This window comes from Natrix helvetica (assembly GCF_964273705.1).
Source record: "Natrix helvetica genome assembly, chromosome: 2".
Taxonomy (NCBI): Eukaryota; Metazoa; Chordata; class Lepidosauria; order Squamata; family Natricidae; genus Natrix; species Natrix helvetica.
In genome coordinates, this window is record NC_138552.1 from 268,273,104 (window position 1) to 268,292,430 (window position 19,327).

Below are 19,327 nucleotides of genomic sequence, written 5' to 3' on the forward strand. Positions count from 1 at the left end.
ACTAGGTAGAACAAAAGAAGGAGGGGGGGGGAGGACACTGCGCTTCGGATGGGCCTCTGCAACTAGGCAACGGTTTCCATGGCAAAGAGAATCAACTCGCAGGCGGCGGCGTCGGAGGAAGGAGCGCTGTACAAGAGACTAGGCCGTTGTGTGGAGCGTGAATGGTGGGGGAGTTGTGGAAGAAGACAACCACGTCCTTAATGGCCCTCTCGCCCTCGCCATCGTTAATGGCGTTGCTGAAGCCTTAAAGAGTCAAAACAGGACAGGTGAGAGCTTGTGTGGTGGTAAGCCAGTCATCCAACTGGTGGTGCTGTTAGAAGAGAATATTTCTAGCTCAGAGTTGAGCCTTGGATCCTTATGGGTAGGTCATGTTGCCTAGTTTGGTAATGAAATGTCTGCAAGAAAACAAACTTACCAGAGCACGAAGGACCCCACAGATGCACAGTTCCCTCTACACATCTCGACATACATCTTGACATATATGATAATAATAATTTTTAATTCAAATCATTATTTTTTTGCTTTGCTTGAAATTATACCCTATGTTTGAAAGGTGATTATTACAATGCCTGTTTCTATGTTGGGAAAATATGTGTAAGAAATTATATTATTACTTTTTTTCTTTGTTTGCTGCTTTGGACATGCTGCAAAGAAGTATGAGATATCTAGTAGAAAGAAGTAATTAGATTAGGACCTTGGGTTCAAGAGTTGTGATCTTGGAAGGCCTCTGTCTTACATCTTTATCTATTTGACAGTGTCAGTGTGCAGGTGGGTTGACAACTGCTGCTGTGAGTTGCTAAAAAAGAAAAGATGGAATAGAAAACGGGAGAGTGGGATAATTTATAAATACGTTTTTATATAGATAGGCATTAGGTAGTCACTAACAAATCTCCATTATTAGTATTAGCAATATCAGGTTATTTTAAATGGGATCCTTATCCATGTATGACTTATTAACATTGAGAAAAGAGTCTGTACACTACATTATAACCTCCCTTTTTAGTGTAAAACAAAATTGGGGAGGAATTTTCTATATACAAACTGATATATGAGATATATGATATATCTCATATATCTGATATCTGAGAACAATCTAACTCGTCCTCAAATTTAAATTCAGTACAATACATATTAAGTAACAAAATATGATAAGCATAGAGTTTTAATTATTTTCTTTTATTACATCTTCCATTTAGCAAAGAACACAAATAATATTTTTAGAGCAAAAAAGTACATTTTCTTTATTTGGAAGTAAAGCATCTAGAAAATGTTTTCCACCTTTTATTTGCGGAGTTATGTTTCTAATCTATAGTAGTGTAACTGCTTGTATAACAATGCTATTTTTACTATTGTTAATTATGCTAGCATATCATTGCTGACATCGACTATATGATTGCAATGATCTTTGTTGAAATCCCTACGGGGGGGTGGGGGCATGACGACGTCAATATAAATACAGATACCAACTTCAACAAATAATGATATATCCAAATTAATAGATCTTTTAAAAATTTGTTCTTACTTCTTTTCAGAGGCCTGACATAGGAGTTCAGAAAATCCAGGCCCAGAACATCCCTGTTATCAACTTTCAAGGCCACTTTTATTGTCAATAGAAAACTGACATCAGGTAGGCCTCACGTGGTACTGCATGAATTGGGCACGAGCCCAATCTTCAGTTTCCAAGGCAAAGTCATAACCTCTCAAAAGAGGGAACTTTTGTCTAGATTAAGAGATTTGTAATACATTGCATACTCCATAAGTGAGAGCAGATTTGTCTGTGCCATCTATCAGTGGAATGGATTTCTCTCAAACATGCTGCAGACTGCTTTGCTGGGTTGAGGAACCTATTGGAGCAGATTTGAAGGGACAGGGAAGGGTTCTGCTTCATTTATTCATGTTAATATTAGATATAGCTGTCTTTAGCTTTCCCGCATTAGGTTCTGAAAACTTAGATACAGGGGTGGGTTTCTGCTGGCGTTACTGCCGGTGCAGGGACTTAAATTTCAAAAGTATGAATAATACATAAAATAACATCTGGCCATAAAATCAGCCTTGTCTAAACTAATGTCTTGAACATATATAGATATTCCTAATAGCATAAGGGAGCCCTAAATAACATAATTTTAATGGGAATTGAGAATGACTTGTTTATTTATCATGTTAATATGTAATATAGTTTGAGGCAGCTTAGAATGTTCCATGAGCTCAGTCTATGTGGTTTATTCAGAAAGCTATAGTAAAGAAAATAAGATCATTCACTATGAGTGTTAAATAATAATTAAGGGACATATATACTTACCCACATTTCAAAACCTCAAAGTACTTCTGAAAATATTGAGTAATCCCAAGTATATCAAAACCCTTTCCTGTGCACAAAGAAATAATTGCAAGTGGAGTGTACTTATTTAAAGATAAAACTGCTATATCAATTAGAAGTGAAACACAAACACTGAGGCTAAAATAACAGGGTATGAACTATAAATCAAATCACAAAATTGTTGTTTTGGGGAGAATGTTTGCAAGAAGATACTACAATAGGTGATTTCTCTACTTTCCTAATTCAGAATTAGTTTAGAAATCTTGGATGCAACATTTTTGTTTCTTCTGTTTTATGTAAGTTTCAATATTTTGCTTTTGATTTCACCTGATGTATGCTCTCCAGTTAACATTAAAATATAGCTTATAGTGAACTCCAGTTTCTCCCAGCTAGAAAGCTCATACTTAGGTACTGTTTTTTCCTTTCTTAATGGATTTCGGGAAGAAAACAAAATATTTCATTGTTTAAAGTTTATGGCCACCCACTAATGGAAGGAGTGAGGAAACTGAAAAAAGGTTGCAATAGAAGACAATATCCTGTACATTACACATACAATTATATTAACGGGCTGAAGTCATTGCTGAAGAAAACCTTATATTGAAGCCATTCTGTCCTCCCTCTTTTCTTAGTTCCAATATTTATATACCCCGTTTCCCCGAAAATGAGAACTATCGTGAAAATAAGCCCTAGCATGTTTTTTTAACTCCTGGGTGTAGAGCTTAATATAATTCCTATCCTCCCCCCAAATAAGCTGTACTTAAGAGCCTGCACAACTGCCCGCCCGCCCATTCTGTCTGGTTCCTCGTGGCGCCACAGCCATGAGGCAAGGCAGTTGGGTAGTGGAGCTGTCCCACGCGTCCTGCACCAGCTTACCTCAGGGCCCTCATAGCCAAATCATCCATGCCCTGACACCTGCCTTGTGGTGGCAGCACCAGCAGCCAATGGGTGCCGGCCCATTTCTGCTTGCTCGCAGCTGCAATGGAGCAGGAGGCTGAGCAGTGTGTTGATGCCATGGCTGCGAGGCAAGGGTTGGGGCGTGGGCGGCCTGGCTATGGGGGCCCTAAGGTAAGCTGGTGTGGGGTGTGTGTGGAGCAGCTCCACACTCCTGCCTCACAGTGGCAGCACTGGCGTGCAGCATGGCTTCTTGTCCCACTGTGAGCAAGCAGAAGAAGTGGACTTCCCGTATTTTTGGGGGGGGGGGAATAAGACACCCCCCCAAATAAGCCCTAGTTCTTATTTTGGGGCCCAAAAGAAAATAAGACCCAGTTTTATTTTCGGGGAAACATGGGTAGTAAAATTGCCATACTCACGTGCAACGGCAGTTACCTTGTTTTAGTTTACATACTGTATCCTATGTTTTTTCTTATGATTTTTTTCTTCCCCATATTTTGAAATCATACACTAATAAAAAACAATATGAATGAAAACAAGATGGAATCAATCTCATGATTACATCTTAACTGACTAATTTTACCGGCGTAAATACACTGATTTATTCAACCATTTAAAATACAGACTCTTACTTGTAAAGCCGGTGTGTCTTGGAAGCCCCAGTTTAGCATTTCTGCTGAGTTAAACCGGGATTAGCACAATGCAAAAAAAAATCAGTCTAATGACTTTAGTTAATATGATACAAGCATTATAGTAATTAATCTTTCTTAAATATAATTAAATTATGTCTGTGAACAGCTTACCTTGGCTCCTTGCCTTTCTGTGAGGTTTATTGGGACTTCAAATTCCGGTCTTTTTGTATTGTAAAGCGACATAGCTAAAAATACTGTAGATATCTTGTTGTTCCATTCCCTAATTGCTAATCCTTCAAAACAGATACGTCACAACACACAGAAGTACGATTTTGAATTGTTAAAACAGCCTTACAAAGAGGCATCTGCAAACTGCTTATGAAGCAGCCATACTAGTCAGGAAAAAAATGTGGCTGCTTTCATAATTTGAAAAAAGTATGTGCTGCAATTTTACCTCTTTCTAAGATTTTGCACAACCCTACTATTCATGAGTAGAACACAAGCATATATCAAGTCTACCTTACAAAAACTGTAGCATTCCAGCTCAATTATAACTAATTTGATTGCAATTTGTAACATGGATATTTTTATGTTTCTAGGAATCCCCATCTAATTTTGTTATGCTTTTGATATTGTAGTAAATATAATTGATTTCTTGCACTTCGAAAAATGTGTTTTAGAGTAGTGAAACAGAAATATTTGTAGGTGGGAATGACTTTGTGCAGTTGGTTGCTTTCTGTGAGAACAGACTGCTGGACTAGATGAGCCAAGGGTCTTATTCAGTAGCTTATGTTATTTGTCAAATATGAGCTTTGGTTTTCTTCGGTAATTTGGGTCATTTAAACAAATATTTATGTCACACATAATTAGTATACTTAAAATATCCTTACTTTCACTAGTGGTTTATGGTCCATAGGCTGAAACCCATTGCAGTAAACCATCAGGAGCTACTGAGCCTGTTATTTTGAATTGGATCCAGGCTAAATTATATACATATAACATATCAGTTACTTAAATTGCCAAAGAAAACAACTGGTAATCTGTGAAGGTTTTTCACCATGAGCCATTAATGTTAATAACATGATGTATTTGAAACTAACGCAACATTACATCAGATTAGATTTACATTAAGTTCATTGCAACAGTAGAATTGTGATATAATTAAGACACAGATCATTGTTGCACATCCATTTGGCTCAATCTTGCCCAACTTCTCACCTTTTAGATTTGTTGCACTTGTGACTGCAACTTCCAGAATTCCCAACCAACATGCTAACTTAGAATTCTGACAACTATAATGCCAACATCTAAGGAGTACCAGATTGAGGGATGCTCATTTATAATCATTGAGCTAGAAAGTAACTTAGAGATCATCTGGTAGTCTTATTCCCTATCCAGTGCAGGAATTCTATCCTATAGCATCAGCCTGTGACTAAACGCCTCCAACAAATAAGGATCTATCATCTCCCACTTTGAACAGCTTTTATCATTATGAAATCTATGATGCCCAACTAAAATCTACATTTGCAAAATAATTCAAATATCGTTATTGCCATTTTTAATTATTTTGGCTCCTTTTCTATGTAAAAAGACATGGCATTTGGACCTCCCAAAAACCTGAATGGTCCCAAGATGCAAACAAAGATGAGCGCCTGGACACCACTGAATCATCAGCTCATGAATGATAAGGTAAGTTTTAGGAACTTTATAAATTATGAATCATATGTGTTCTTGCCCACTTTCTTAACAACTCCAGCATGTTACGCAGCAACATTATCAAGATCATTCTTGTATGATTCTAATAAGCCCTTTTTCTGCTTGGAGAATTGCCCTAGATAAAACGCAGAAAGTTCGCGTTCTAGCAATACTTCAGACTTTCCAGGCTTGATATCTTTCACATACACTGAAACTATAAATTGTCATTCCCTGGCAACCTCACAACATTGCAGAGAGCCATAATCACACAATCCCATTTTCAAACTGCACTGCGGGCTTCCCACAAGCAAACTCAGTGAGGAAACTAGTAGGAAAAGTTGCAAGACACTCCCTCAATTTTTTCCCATAGGTGCTTTTTCAAGGGGCAACTGGACTTCCTTGTTTTTCTTTGAAGATGTTTCGCTTCTCATCCAAGAAGCTTCTTCTTCAGCTTCTTGGATGAGAAGTGAAACATCTTCAAAGAAAAACAAGCAAGTCCAGTTGCCTCTTGAAAAAAGCACTTTTGGGACAATCATGACCTGGATGACTGAGACTCTCCATAGACATCCTTCATTTTTCCCACCACAGCAACCTCCCACCCATGCATAGCCTATATCAGCCCGCCCACAATTCACTTTTCGCCAGCACTGGGTCTCCCAAAGCTCTCCAGTCTTCTGTGGCATGCATGCACTTCTTACCTGGGACTTCTGTGTCTTCCTGTGTGTTTTGGGGTTACAAAAGCAATCAGGAGGTTCCAGGATTCCCATTACTAAATAATGTGGTCATGTGATGTTTTTCGATCATTGTATTGAACTGAAAATTGTATTAAGGTCTTCTGATGCAGATAGGATTCCGATCATTTCTTAAATTAGAATTGCCTCTTTTATCATGTTCCTCTGACAGCTTCATTTACTTAATTGTTTCTAATAATGTAATGAGTCACTTCTTATTGAATCTTAGAAAAAGTAATTTTAAAATTAGTTTTATTTCTTTACAGGTATTTGAAGAAAGAAGAAACTTGTTGAGGAAATGGGTAATCATCTTTTATTTCAATTGCTCTGTCAATCACACAGGGTTCAATATTTATTGTACAATATCTAGATGTGGCTGGGAAATGTAAGCGTACTCCAAAATCCTTACGATCAGCATTTTTTAAACCATAGAACATAGTGTATGAATATTTTTAAAAAGAACGTAACATTTATCTAAGAGTATTTCCGAAAAGGGACATTCACAATGTAAAATATTTTTACTTCCATAGTTCTATAATTCCTCGATTACAGGAATTGTCTGAAGGACATTCATTTGGGAAGGCTGATTTAGAGGTTATTTATTCCTTATACTATACATAAACAATGTATTCTAGGTGTTCAAAAAATAGGTTTTCTAGTGTGTATTCAGTATATAACAGTTTATATCATGCCACTTTTATGAAATTCTTAGTTGCACCTGACTTTCTTCTCTTAGGAACAGAGTTTGAACTAGGTGGCCAGTGATACAGTAGAAAACTTTAGTATCTCACAGTATCCCTTCCTTCCTTCCTTCCTTCCTTCCTTCCTTCCTTCCTTCCTTCCTTCCTTCCTTCCTTCCTTCCTTCCTTCCTTCCTTCCTTCCTTCCTTCCTTCTATATAATTGCCCATACATTACTTTAGCTGCAATAACATACATAAAATATATTACAATCAAAGCAATTGAGGAAAGTTATCATAGACATATCAGTACCTGAATGAGTGTCTTATACACGATTGCCTGTTCTCCATCAAAAAACAGAATGCAGAATAAAGTTCTTGTTATAGGAAGGCATATTCTGACTGAATATTAAGAATATTTTAATAGTAAGAGCAATTTGAAAGTGGAACCAATTATGGAGGGAAATGGTGGGCTTTCTTTAGTTGGATGTGTTCTAGTGGGAGGCTAGACAATTATTTGTGGGAAATACTTTAGGGGCTTGACAGTTCCTTTTAACTCTTATGATTCTGTGTTGCTGATTTTAATAAAAAAGTGCAGTCTACTTTTGAATGATGTCCCATGTTGAGGACAAAGCAAAATGTATCCTTTTTTAAATTATGCTTATGAACTGTCCACAAATACCTAGATAATACTTCTAGAGGCAAAATATGGCCTGAATGAATTCTTGGTGGACATTGGTGTCCTTTGCAACAAGGAAAGGTGCAGAGATCTCTTTCATTTTTGGAATTAGCTTAAGTTCATAATTGGCTTTGCAGTTTATTCCTTGTAAACTATAATGAGGGAAAGTCACTTGTAAATGGCTCCCCCAGAGGTCATGAAAATCACAACTCAGTTTTTTCCCCACAGTTTGACAAGTGGACAGATAATCAAAGGCGAAGCGTCTTGACAGACTTCTTGGAGCACTGCTCCCTTTCACAGCTGAAATTCTGTTTCAAACTGCTGCAGGATCGCGTGCCAATTGAAGCACTGGATTTCACCACCCAGCTTCCCCGAGTGTTAACTTTGTACATCTTTTCTTTCCTGGATCCTCGAAGTCTCTCCCAATGTGCCCAGGTAAAACTCAGCATGTTGGAAAGGATGCAGCGGAGAGATACAAAGCTGAACTCACTGGGTAGGTTTAGCCTAGAGAAGGGAAAGCTAAGGGAATTATGTTAACAGACTTCACATTTTCAGAGGAGCTGAGGCAAAACAATAGTTACCTATGCTGCTTTGTAAAAGGCACAAAGAAATGTCTTACTTAATAGGTATTGATTATAGTTTAGGAAATATTTCCTACTGGAAAAGCTCTTTGACAACAGAATGAGCTGAGTAAGGAAGTGCTAATGAATTTCACTTGTGTAGCTTTTCACAGTAAGACTGGTCAACTCTATATGCCTTGATGGGGACATGGGAAGTAGATTAATTATCTGAGTCTTTTCCAGCTAGCAATTTTACAACACTTGAACATAATTGCAAGATCAGTTTAGAGTCACACTGGTATTGATGAATTTCCAACTCATTGTTAAGGCTCATCAGCATACCTAATTTAGGTCCTAAACTTTGTGGTTCTAGTTTCTGGCAAGTCCAGTTAAAAGATTCTCAAAATATATATTTCAGTTGTGACCTTGGAGACCCATTTTATGTCAGAATAAATAATAATGGGCTAGATTTATAGTCTTCCCTATCCTAAAGTCCTTTGAATAGATACGATTCTAGTAATGGCTGGCTAGAATGACTGCTAATTGTGCTTCCTTGGGATCATGCCAATTTTAGTTTAAAATATGTAAAGCGAATCAGATTGGGTTGTAAAGTAGCCTTTATTGGTGACTAAGAGGACTCTTAACTCCCTTATAAAACACCTGCTTTTTGTACAGTACTTTGTGTATTTGCAGGAAATACATCTAACCACATACTACAAATTAGAAGATATACAATTATGAAATGTAGCACTGACATATACTTCAAAGGTCCAGAGTCTAGGTTGTATCAAAGAATATATATTCAAATGAATACTTCCTTGGAATTATCAATTAGAGTTAAAACAACACTGTGTTTTAAAATTGTCAAAATGTGTTTTGTATTTGGAGGATGTGCCCCATATCTCATGGGTTTTTTGCTATGATATAGTCCTTTGAAACACAGTAAAGGTATTTTGGCACTTTCAGGTAAATTGGCACTGGAACTACTTAACCCAGCTTGATCAAATCTGGATGCCAAAATGTCTGCGTTTTGAATGGTACATCAATTTCTCTCCAACTCCATTTGAGCAAGGAATCTGGAAGAAACACTATATTAAGAAGATAGAAGAATTTCGAGTGTCCAGACCTAAGGTATTTATGGAGCCTTGGAAGATGAGTATTTTAGGTAATAAATCTGAATGTTTATATTATATATTGGATGTTTGAAATTTCCATATGCAAGTTTGTTTTAGTAAACATGGGAAACATTCAGGCTTATAATTCCATATTGAAGCAGAACAATTTTATAGGATTATACTAGATGCCATTCTGAAATTCTGAACTGTCTCATAAAATGTATAATCTCCTGAAAATTCATGTGTGGATATCTGAGCTGGTACTTCAAAGTGTTTATGTATATAAACGTATAGTAATGTAAATTTAAAGGAAGGTCTTTGTTTTGATGATAGAGCACATTGCTGGTGCATCTGGGGAATACAGATGGAGATGGCTCCATCTGTATTCCCCCAAAAATTTATATAATGTTGGAAAAAACTGTTCTCAGATGATGTTGAAAAAGCTGGAGCAGATTTAATACAACTCAGTTATGTTTCTACTGCATCCAATTAAATACAATAACCAGAGATTCTGGCCATACTCAATTTGTAAAGAATGGATGAAATTTATTTCTGCACGATATAATGATGGTCATTGACTTGTTTGGCTTTAAAGCCTAAAGACAATTTCACATGAATATATTTGTCATGGCTGGTCATGATCTCTAAAGAAAATTTATACAATCAGAATTAATGTTCATCAAAATATTGATAACTGACAAGAAAATATAGGGCAGTGATGGTGAACCTTTTTTTTACGGTGTGCCAAAATTGCGTGTGCGTGCACACTCCAATTTAATCCTCCCCGCCCACCTGTGTATGTGCACATCTCTCCCCCCCCCTGCACATGCACGCACGATCCCTCCTCAGGCTCCAGAGGCTTTCCTGAAGCCTGGGGCTTGTAAAAACAGCCTCCTCCGGCCCTCCGGAAGCTGGAAATGGATCATTTCCGAACTTCCGGTTGTGGCCATTTTTCGCCCTCACCAGGCTTCAGAAAAGCCTCCGGAGGCTGGAAGGATGAAAAACAGGGACTTCCGGTTGGCCTGTTGGGCCTGTTATTCGCCCTCCCCAGCCTCCGGAGGGTTTCCTGAAGCCTGGGAAGGGTGAAAATGGCTTACCCCAGCTTTCCAGAAGGGTAAAAATCACTGGCCAGCACGTGCATGCACGCTGGAACCAACAACTTGTGTGCCAGCAAATATGGCTCCACGTGCCACCTGTGGCATGCGTGCCATAGGTTCGCCATCATGGATATAGGGGAAAAGGTTTTGTTTTCATTTCTAGTTAAGAAGGGATAATCTTGGATTGTTCATTGATTAATAAACAGCCATTTTACTCAGGTTTTTTTTTGTGCCTTCAGTATCTGTAACAGATTCAAAGAGACTGAGTTATGGTGAACCAGTGCATTACTACCAGTGCACTACTCTTTTCAACCAATAAATAGAGATACTATAGGGGGACATTAGAGGAGGGACTCAGTGTAGTATGGAATATCTATAACAGTTTTGGGGTTACTTTGCTTATGTTTTGCTTTCTTTAGACCCCACCAAAAAATGATTTTGTGGTGGTTGATGTTCAGCCAATAACAAAAGATGTCCCAGAAATAAAGCAGTCTTTGTTGTCAGTCCTCGAATCAGCATCTCTGTTAAGAAGAAAGATAAACAAAGGAAAGAGAGATCTCCCACCTTGGCGTTCATCAGATAAGCATCCAACAGATATCATTCGTTACAACTATTTGGATAACTTTGATCCCATTGAGCAGGCAAGGCAGGCGTAAGACACTTTTCTCCTACAGTAATTTTTATCTATGTCTGTCTTTCTCTGGCAACAAAACCAATGTTATGTTTGATATTACATTGCCATCTGCATCAGCAGAAGCTGGTCAAAGGATTCTCCTATTTATCCTCAAAAGCCAAATCTTTGATTCACTATTTCCTCATGTATCTCCTTTCAAGATTATTGGCACATCCTACCTAGTTGGACTCTAATTTCAGCCAGTAAAATATGAGCAGGGGTTCTGGTGGTGGTCAGATATTTTGGCTAAGCCTGGGCTCCACCAGAATTCTGAGAAAGTCATAGAAGAGTTGTGTTGTCATCTTCAGATATGCATAGAGCAGCTCCAGCACTAAGTATAATCCTGTTGTGCTATCTTCTATCTTCATGTCTCTGACACTGAGCATTGCTATGAGCATTGCTATATCTATGATGCAGCCAATTCTTGAATACTCCAAAGGTCTCACCAAGATTTACTGATATTTTAATTGTTTGATATTTTCAGATCAGAATGAGCAAAATAAATCATTTTGCAGTCAATAGGTAGTAGCACTTTCAAAACAAGCCAACTCCAAGTTATGGATTACAAACTGATTTTTAAAATTCTAGAAACTACAGAACCCTGAACCATCTGCGTATCTACTCTTAAGCCCTCGTGCAATTCAGCTGTGTGCATGCTTTTTCAATTTTGCTGAGATCAGGCTTATTTCAGAGCTAGTGCTTTTGTCCTAACTAGTCTCACTGCAGGTCAGGGTATCATTTGATACAACTCCCCCATCTTGTCTGTCTTAAGAAGCCATTGTAGCTTTGTTTAATATATCCATTTTCTCCACTCTTGCAGTAGAAGAAAAGGAGGAGGTCTCACCCCAGACCTCAGTCAGTCAGCTTTTCAGAAAAAGAGGAAACCAGGCAGTGGAACGTACAAACTCAGAAAAGCAAAGTCTCTGGCAAGTATTGTGATTGGTTAACTGTGTAAGCCAAGCAACAGACTCTGTGAGGAGTCCAACCCTTGGCTATTGGCAGCTTTCCCAATGCCCCTTTTTATTTGTGCCCCACTGCATTTCATTGCTGTTTGAGTATAGCAGCCTACAATTTAACCATCAGACCTCAAAGCTGCTGTTTAATCTTTGCATATAAATTGTTATCTCTGCTGGCAAGACAGGCTCTTTTCGGACAGAATATTTTTTGCAGAATAGGGCTCACAGGAGGTATCCTTGGGATCAGCTTTTAACGACATAGGCAATAAGAAGAATATCACTGTGCAGAGTAAAGCCATGAATTAAGTTAGATGTTCTACCAGACAGTGTAATTAAGTTGTGATTCTCTCCCCCGCCTTCTTTAATGATATTTTGCCAGTATGCGAACAGCAGTGCACTCACAAAAGAAAACTGATCTCCAATAGATAGATTATCTTATTTCACTTCATGCATATTTGGAAAGTATTCAAGAAAACCTGATTCCAACCTATGTTCAAATTCCTTGCACTAAATCACTGGTGTCAATGATGCGATGTACCGTGACGAATCACAACATTTTTTGCCTTTACGGAGCTGGGGTGGGTGTGGCCTGCACGTGATGCATCCAGCCTGCAGGCTGCCAGTTTGACACTCCTGCGTTAATCCCTAAGAGATGGATATCTATGAAGATTTTCAACAATCCAGGTCATGGTTGTCTCAAAGCTGCTTTTCAAAAGACAATTGGACTTTCTTGGGTTTTTTTCCGTTGAAAACATTTTGCTTCTCATCCAAGAAGCTTCTTCAGTTCTGGCTGACTGGTGGGGAATGGAAGGATGACTCAGAGCTAGATTCTGACTGGACATTCCTTTTGAGATGACAGAAGCAAGGTGTTTAACTGAGACAGGTTTGAACTTATAAATCCCGAGGAGGTGGACAGTGTCCTCAGATGCTAACCTAGCTACCTCTCTCTCTTTTTTAGATCTCTGCCCCTCTTGGTTGGTGTATACTGTCTGGGAGGTGATAGATGATTGGATTCATGCTGTAGTCATGGATTCACTGAGGAGGTCTTGTCACTGCAGTCTTAAAGAGGGCAATGATCCACCACTTCCTCAAGAGGTCTTCATAGGATTTTTATTCAGTCTCTAACTTTTCTGTTTTAGAGAAATTTGTTGAGAAACTGATGGATTGTGACTACGAGAGGGTCCTGGAGTGAAGTGATTATCTGGACACCTTTCAGTCAGATTTCAGGCCCAGGCGTAGTAGACGGATAGCAATAGTTGTGTTTGTTAATGAGTTCTAGAGGAATTGGGACCAAGATTCTTACTGATCTTTTTCAGTGCCATCAGCCATAGTGTTGCTCTCGTCTGCCTGAAGTGGAAGAATAGTGCTGAGGTAGTGTCCTGCTTTTGCTGTGTTTAGGTCCAGTCAGTGTTGACAAGAGAGGAGAGCTGAGTCCAAACCTCTTGGTCTGTGGGGTACCTCTGGGCATCATACTCTTATTCTTCTGTTAGTTACTGCACTATTTAATCATTCAGTTTTTGACTTGTTCAGTGTCAGAATCACATAATAAGTCCAATAAGTCTAAATAAGTCCAATGGGGTTTCTGAATTTTGTGTTGTTAATTTTTGATCAGGTTTCTGAATGTTCCATCTTGATTTAGTAATTGTTTTGAATTATATGATACAGTATATTTGAAGATATTAGAACCAATGAGATATTTCTAATCGTTCAAAGATGAGACGTAAAATTCATCTTTGTTCTATTAAAGATTTAATATTGAATTTCTTGGAAAAGTATTTCCAAAATAGGTCCTCACCTTTCCTGGCTTTTCGTCATTATTTCTACTACTATTGTTATCATTATTGGTGTAGCTTCTTATAACTTAAAGCTGAAAATATGAATACCTACATGGTTCCAAGTTGTTCACTATGGAATAATTCCAGTGTAGATATATTTAAAATTTTGGTTCCTCTTTTGGTTGAAGCATCTATCATAACAATTTCATCATTTTTACATATTTGAAGAATAAGTTATGTAGTTAATTATTAAGTACTTCAGTAATGATTTTTGGTTCAATGCTGGAATGAAATCCCCAATATGTGCTTGCTCAAGCCCATGATTAACCTTATGACACAATACAAAACACTTGAGTTCCAAAAAACACCTTCAAGTGTCTTTTATTATTTTCCTTGTTCTGAGGAGCCTTACTAAGGCTTTGTGAATTAACGTATTCTACTTCCTCCTCCTTTAGCATCCTAACAGTGAACTATCAAGAACACCAGATTGTGGGAATCAGGTATATGAAGCCCTTTGGAGCATTTGCTCTCCATTGCTCATTCTGTGCTTCCTCTGTTTCTGGGGGCAGAGAGGCAGGACCAGGTTCCCATTCTTCCAGCCATCCCATCCTGTCATACAGCATCACTATCTTTGACATTTTAAGCTCTAGCATGCCCATCTGCTGCTCTTTCAATTGCTACCTGCCAATCATATTGCAAATTAATCTCTGTCATTCACAAATTGTTTCTAACTCTAGCTTTTTCAACCCAGTGCTACGGAAATGGAAAATGCTGCTATTAGCCTTTCCAGGCTTAAACACTGTTGCCAGGCAAGCTTTATCTTCCACAATCTCTTTATAATAAGTGCTAGAGAAGATATGAGATAAATAAATTAAGGCTGCAATCCTAAAGTATGTCTCCTTCTGATTGGAAATTGTAAGTCTTGTTGATTAATGTGCTTTTTTGTTTTGCATTACTAAGCACTAGCTATCATTGGGGTGAATGAATAGTATCCGCAAAGTATCACTTCAAATTTCAGGTCTGAAATCACAGGCCATGACAGAATGCCCTGCCATATAAAGATGAATGACTTCCTGCGGATGTCTCAAAGTAGGATTCTCATAAATGATCAGTAACTCACGTTTTCAGCGTGATGGGTGACATACAGGCTGCATAGATAAATGCAGCATTTTATAACCTACAAATATCCAAAGTTTGGACAATGGCATTTTCAGTCTAATCCCCCTGCCTGTTGGAGTGAGTAGCACTGCAGGAGCCCAAATCAACCATGTGAAACAATTCTGTCATAGCATGAATGGGACAGATGAGTGAACATTTGGATCACATGCTTTTTCTGGCCAAGAGGGACAGATGAACAGAACATGGACATTTATTTCATGATCTTTTTATGAGATCTGAATTAAGGCCCTGGTGCTGTGAGCCATAGCTTGAGCTTTGTTTCTTAATATGGGGAGGAAACAAGCGAAGGATCCCAATTCAGACAGCACAATAAATTAAGACAGAGCTTCGGTGATCTGTTTATCTGCTCCTGGTAGGAAGAGTGAAGTGTAAGGGTTTGAAAAGAATCCACAGGCACACCAGGACATTCAGGATAAGTTAGAGACTTCTAAAACTTTAATTTGCTTTAACATGCAAAAGTTAATGTGGTAGAGTCAAAGGTGTGCTTTAAAAGTTTAAGGATTTTTTTTGGTTCCAAATTGTTTTTTGGTTCAAAGAAAGGAGATAGCTGCATTTCTGAAGATGATACTATTTGTAACACTTGTTCCTCATCATTGCTATTATAGAAGTAAGAAATAAATAATAAATGAACAATTAAGGAAAACCTGAACCCAAAACCAAAATGCAGTCATAGCCAGAGACCTGTGGACATAAATAATTATGGCTGCCTATTCTGAAAATGCAAAAACTATTAATTTCCAATTAAATTGGAAATTGAAAATTAAATGAGGTTAATACTGTTTTCTAGGATTGTTTTTTAAATGTCTTCTAATAATTTTTAGACCTAGTGTTCCTCAATGGTCTGCCTTTCAGGTGATAACTAGTTCCAATCCTGCTTAGCTTTCTAGCCTATACCAATATGTCTGGTATAGGTGCTATAACCTAATGAAATCCTGACCTTGAACTGATTAGAATAAACTGGGTTTATATCAGTAAAGCCAAAAGTAAAAATAAAAAGTATCTGTTACACGAATCTAGAGTTTATCCAAACTCCTGTAAAACATCATTCCAAGATTCTTCATTCTACCTGTTATGTTGTGACCATATTGCTTTTATCTTACTGGGACGGGGGGGGGGGGGGATCCCAACCCATTTCCCTCCCAGATATTTGTAATTTATTTGTAAGACTGTTTATATTTGTAAGACTGTTTATTAAAAGATTCTTTATAGCTTCATTAGACCTCACAATAAGAGTCTCATTCATTCATTCATTCATTCATTCATTTCATTTCATTTCATTTCATTCAATTTCTATAGCCATGTGACTGGACAACTTACATTTCTAAAATTACAAAGCAATTGAAACAATTAAAAACAAAGAGTAAAAACAGTCAAAACCACAGGTATATACAAACATCTAGAAAATATATATAAACAGCAACTGAGATAATTGTTTCCTCTCGTTGTTTCTCTTGCCTTTTTTTCTATCCTCCTTCCTAGTAACGGGGGCAAAACCCATGGCCTTATTGATTGTAGCGTATGGGGGGGGGGATGGGAGAGGAGAGTACCGTAAAAGGGCTTGAGGAATTATGGAGATCCAGCAGCTTGGACATAAGAAGATTCTGGGTAATGCAGCTGAAACTATGCCTTTCTATTGCTAGCTTTACTTTCTAATTTTTAAACTTCCTTAAAACTAAACACCGCTTTAGGAGCCTCTGGTTTACCAAGGGTTTTGGTAGGGTCAAGGGGAAACAAATGATGAAATGAACATCACAACACAAATTCTACACATTGTATGTAACTTACAAGAACATAAAGACGGAGCTTGCGTTGTGACATTACAACATGCATTTCATGATTTTGCTATCACTGTGTTTAGAAATGGATTACTATGCCCTCGCATACAGTGAGGCTCAGGATTACATAAAAGCTGAGATTTTCAGGATTCCATATTAAATTTTTGGAGAACATTTTGGTATAATTGTGGCTCTTCATGCTCCAGAGTTTACTACACCCAAGAGCATTCATTATTTGGCATTATTTACTATGCCAAACACTCATCCACATCCCTTAGCAGAAAATACTTGGCAATCAACAGCCAAATCTCAGCTCAGTACGTGGTCCTCTTGGAGTTCATCTATCTTTTTCAATTTTATCACTAAAACCATGGAAGTCAAAGCTTCATTTTCATGTTCACCAGAAATGTCATCACTTGCTCGGTTCCAAATTTCATGTTTATCCACTTTGTTTCCTAGATGTCCCTCTCGGCAGAACTTGACTCAGAGGCAGAAGTGACAGTTCGCCCCAACTGGGCTCAGCAGCAGCCAAACAGCTACCCTCTGACTAAATCAACAGCTAAAATGTTTGCTCAGAGTGCTCAGTGGAATGCTGAAATACGTCCTGCACCTGCTCGAGGGCCCATCCCAAAACTGAGTGAGAAAGGAAAGAAAGCCTTTATCCGAACTAGCAGAAGCTCACCAAGTCAGTAAACTCTTGTTCATTTAAAATAAATATGGGGTGGATGGCTGAAAACGAGAGAGGGATGAAAAGAAAACAGAAGTGCTGTCTCCTCTGATGTCTGTGCCTTGATTTGAACTTTAGCGAGAGCCCATTTGGATCTCTCTTAAATCTGAATGCTATAGACCACAGGTCCCAACCCTCATGCCATGGCCCACTAATGGGCCCATGGCCCGTTCAGAAGCAGACTGTGAAAACTGTGGGGGAAGGTGCACACACGCACAGTTCCACGTACGTGCGCAGTGTCAAGCAACCACATGCATCTCCATTTGTGTGAGCAGCTTTTGCATGTGGGCCCACTGCTGGCGCAAATGGAGCAGTGCGTGCCTGCCTGCCGTTTGCACAGAGCCATCCCCCGCTCCCAACAGTCCACAAAGGCAGAAAGGTTGGAGACGGCTGCTGCAGATGACAGAGGAGAATTTGCTTAGGTTTGCATTCCACTTGATGGTTTCCTAAATTGATTGATCCTTGCAGGAAACAGCATGCTTGACTAGATAGGTCTCTGCCCTGATAGTATGTTCTTAAATGCAATGTATAGTATAAAAGTAGGGATTTTCTTAACACTAAGCTTAATTATTTAATCTCCCACCCCCTTCCAGCATCACCACTATTTGAAAGTCAACCCTGGGAAGTTCCATCATCCATCTATATATCTGATGCAGAGCAAGAAGTTGAAGAAAAGAGAACCTCCGCATCACTACTGCCTTAATCTCCCAAAAGAAAAAGTGCTTGTTCAATTATTGTTAAGTGAAATGCCTCTTTCTCAAAGTTGGTGTTTGGACAAGGATTAAGAATCAAGTAGATAGCTGACAGATTTATCATGACTCCATTTCCACAGTGAATCAATTAGCGGATATCTTGGTTTTAAAAAATTGTGAAGCCGGGAACTTGCCATGTGGCCTTGAATGCTTTCCCAAACTCAGTTACTCAGCTGTGCAATGGAAATTGTTTTAATGTATTTCATAGGAATGTAGTGAGGATGAATGTTATAGGGATTACAACAGCTCAATTCTGCATAGGTTTATTTATGTACTCAGTGAAATTTACATAACTGAGTAAACAATTGCAGCTGAAGGTATTTAGAAACTAAAACAATGCATCTCAATGCAGAATTTAAAAAACAAGTTAAAATGGGGGAATATTTGAAATTGGTGTATATCATACTAAATAATAGCTAAATGACTATCATGACCTGTGCCAAATATAGTTTTCACATCCATTTCTGCATCTTCTTTTCTTTCTGTCTATCATGAGCAAATGCTTGTATAAGATAAGTATTTAATATATATAAGGAAAAAGGCAGGGTTTATATTAAATAAAGAATTGTCACGTGTTGAAGGCTGCAATTATTAGCATGGGGTTTGAAAACTCCTTGGAAAGAGGCCAATCGTGCTTGGCTAGTGCTGTTTGAAAAAGCATTTTATAATATGACAATATTCACAGTGCACTGGAACATGCTAATTAACTGGGATGTATAATGAGGAAGGTCAACTATAAGGCCAGGAATATACGGTAATGTATCACTTCACCAATGATGGTTATGATGCTGACTTTTTAATGTAATCCAGTGTGCAATAGCTACTAGCACCTGTTCCAGTGATGGCGAACCTATGGCATGCGTGCCACAGGTGGCACGTGGAGCCATTTGTCAGGGCACGCGAGGCGCTGCCCTGTCAGCTGGCCAGCATGCATGCGTGCGCTGGCCAGCTGAGTTCACCCTTTTTTAAAGCCATTTTTCGCCCTCCCCAGGCTCCAGAGGATAGGAGCCTGGGGAGGGCAAAAAGAGCCTCCCCCTCCCCCCCAGAGGCCCTCCGGAGGCTTCATGAGCTTTCCTGAAGCCTCTGGAGCACAAA

The 19,327-nt window shown here is 38.5% G+C and overlaps 1 protein-coding gene across 4 annotated transcripts; it reads left to right on the forward strand.

The window, feature by feature from the left end:
- The first annotated feature begins 37 nt into the window (after window positions 1-37).
- On the forward strand, window positions 38-18,797 carry FBXO16 (F-box protein 16). Of its 4 annotated transcripts, none has more exons than XM_081944979.1 (11): window positions 38-266; window positions 1,533-1,627; window positions 5,432-5,529; window positions 6,533-6,568; window positions 7,852-8,058; window positions 9,150-9,314; window positions 10,815-11,047; window positions 11,889-11,994; window positions 14,255-14,299; window positions 17,213-17,438; window positions 18,074-18,797. In XM_081944979.1, the coding sequence occupies exons 3-11, from the start codon at window positions 5,434-5,436 to the stop codon at window positions 18,181-18,183; spliced, it is 1,224 nt and encodes a 407-aa protein (XP_081801105.1). In that variant the 5' UTR covers window positions 38-266; window positions 1,533-1,627; window positions 5,432-5,433; the 3' UTR covers window positions 18,184-18,797. The 4 variants fall into 4 exon arrangements, with proteins under 4 accessions (XP_081801105.1, XP_081801106.1, XP_081801108.1 ...); XM_081944980.1 differs by having other exon boundaries at window positions 11,892-11,994; XM_081944982.1 differs by lacking the exon at window positions 18,074-18,797 and adding an exon at window positions 14,537-14,714 and having other exon boundaries at window positions 17,213-17,337.
- Window positions 18,798-19,327: the final 530 nt, after the last annotated feature.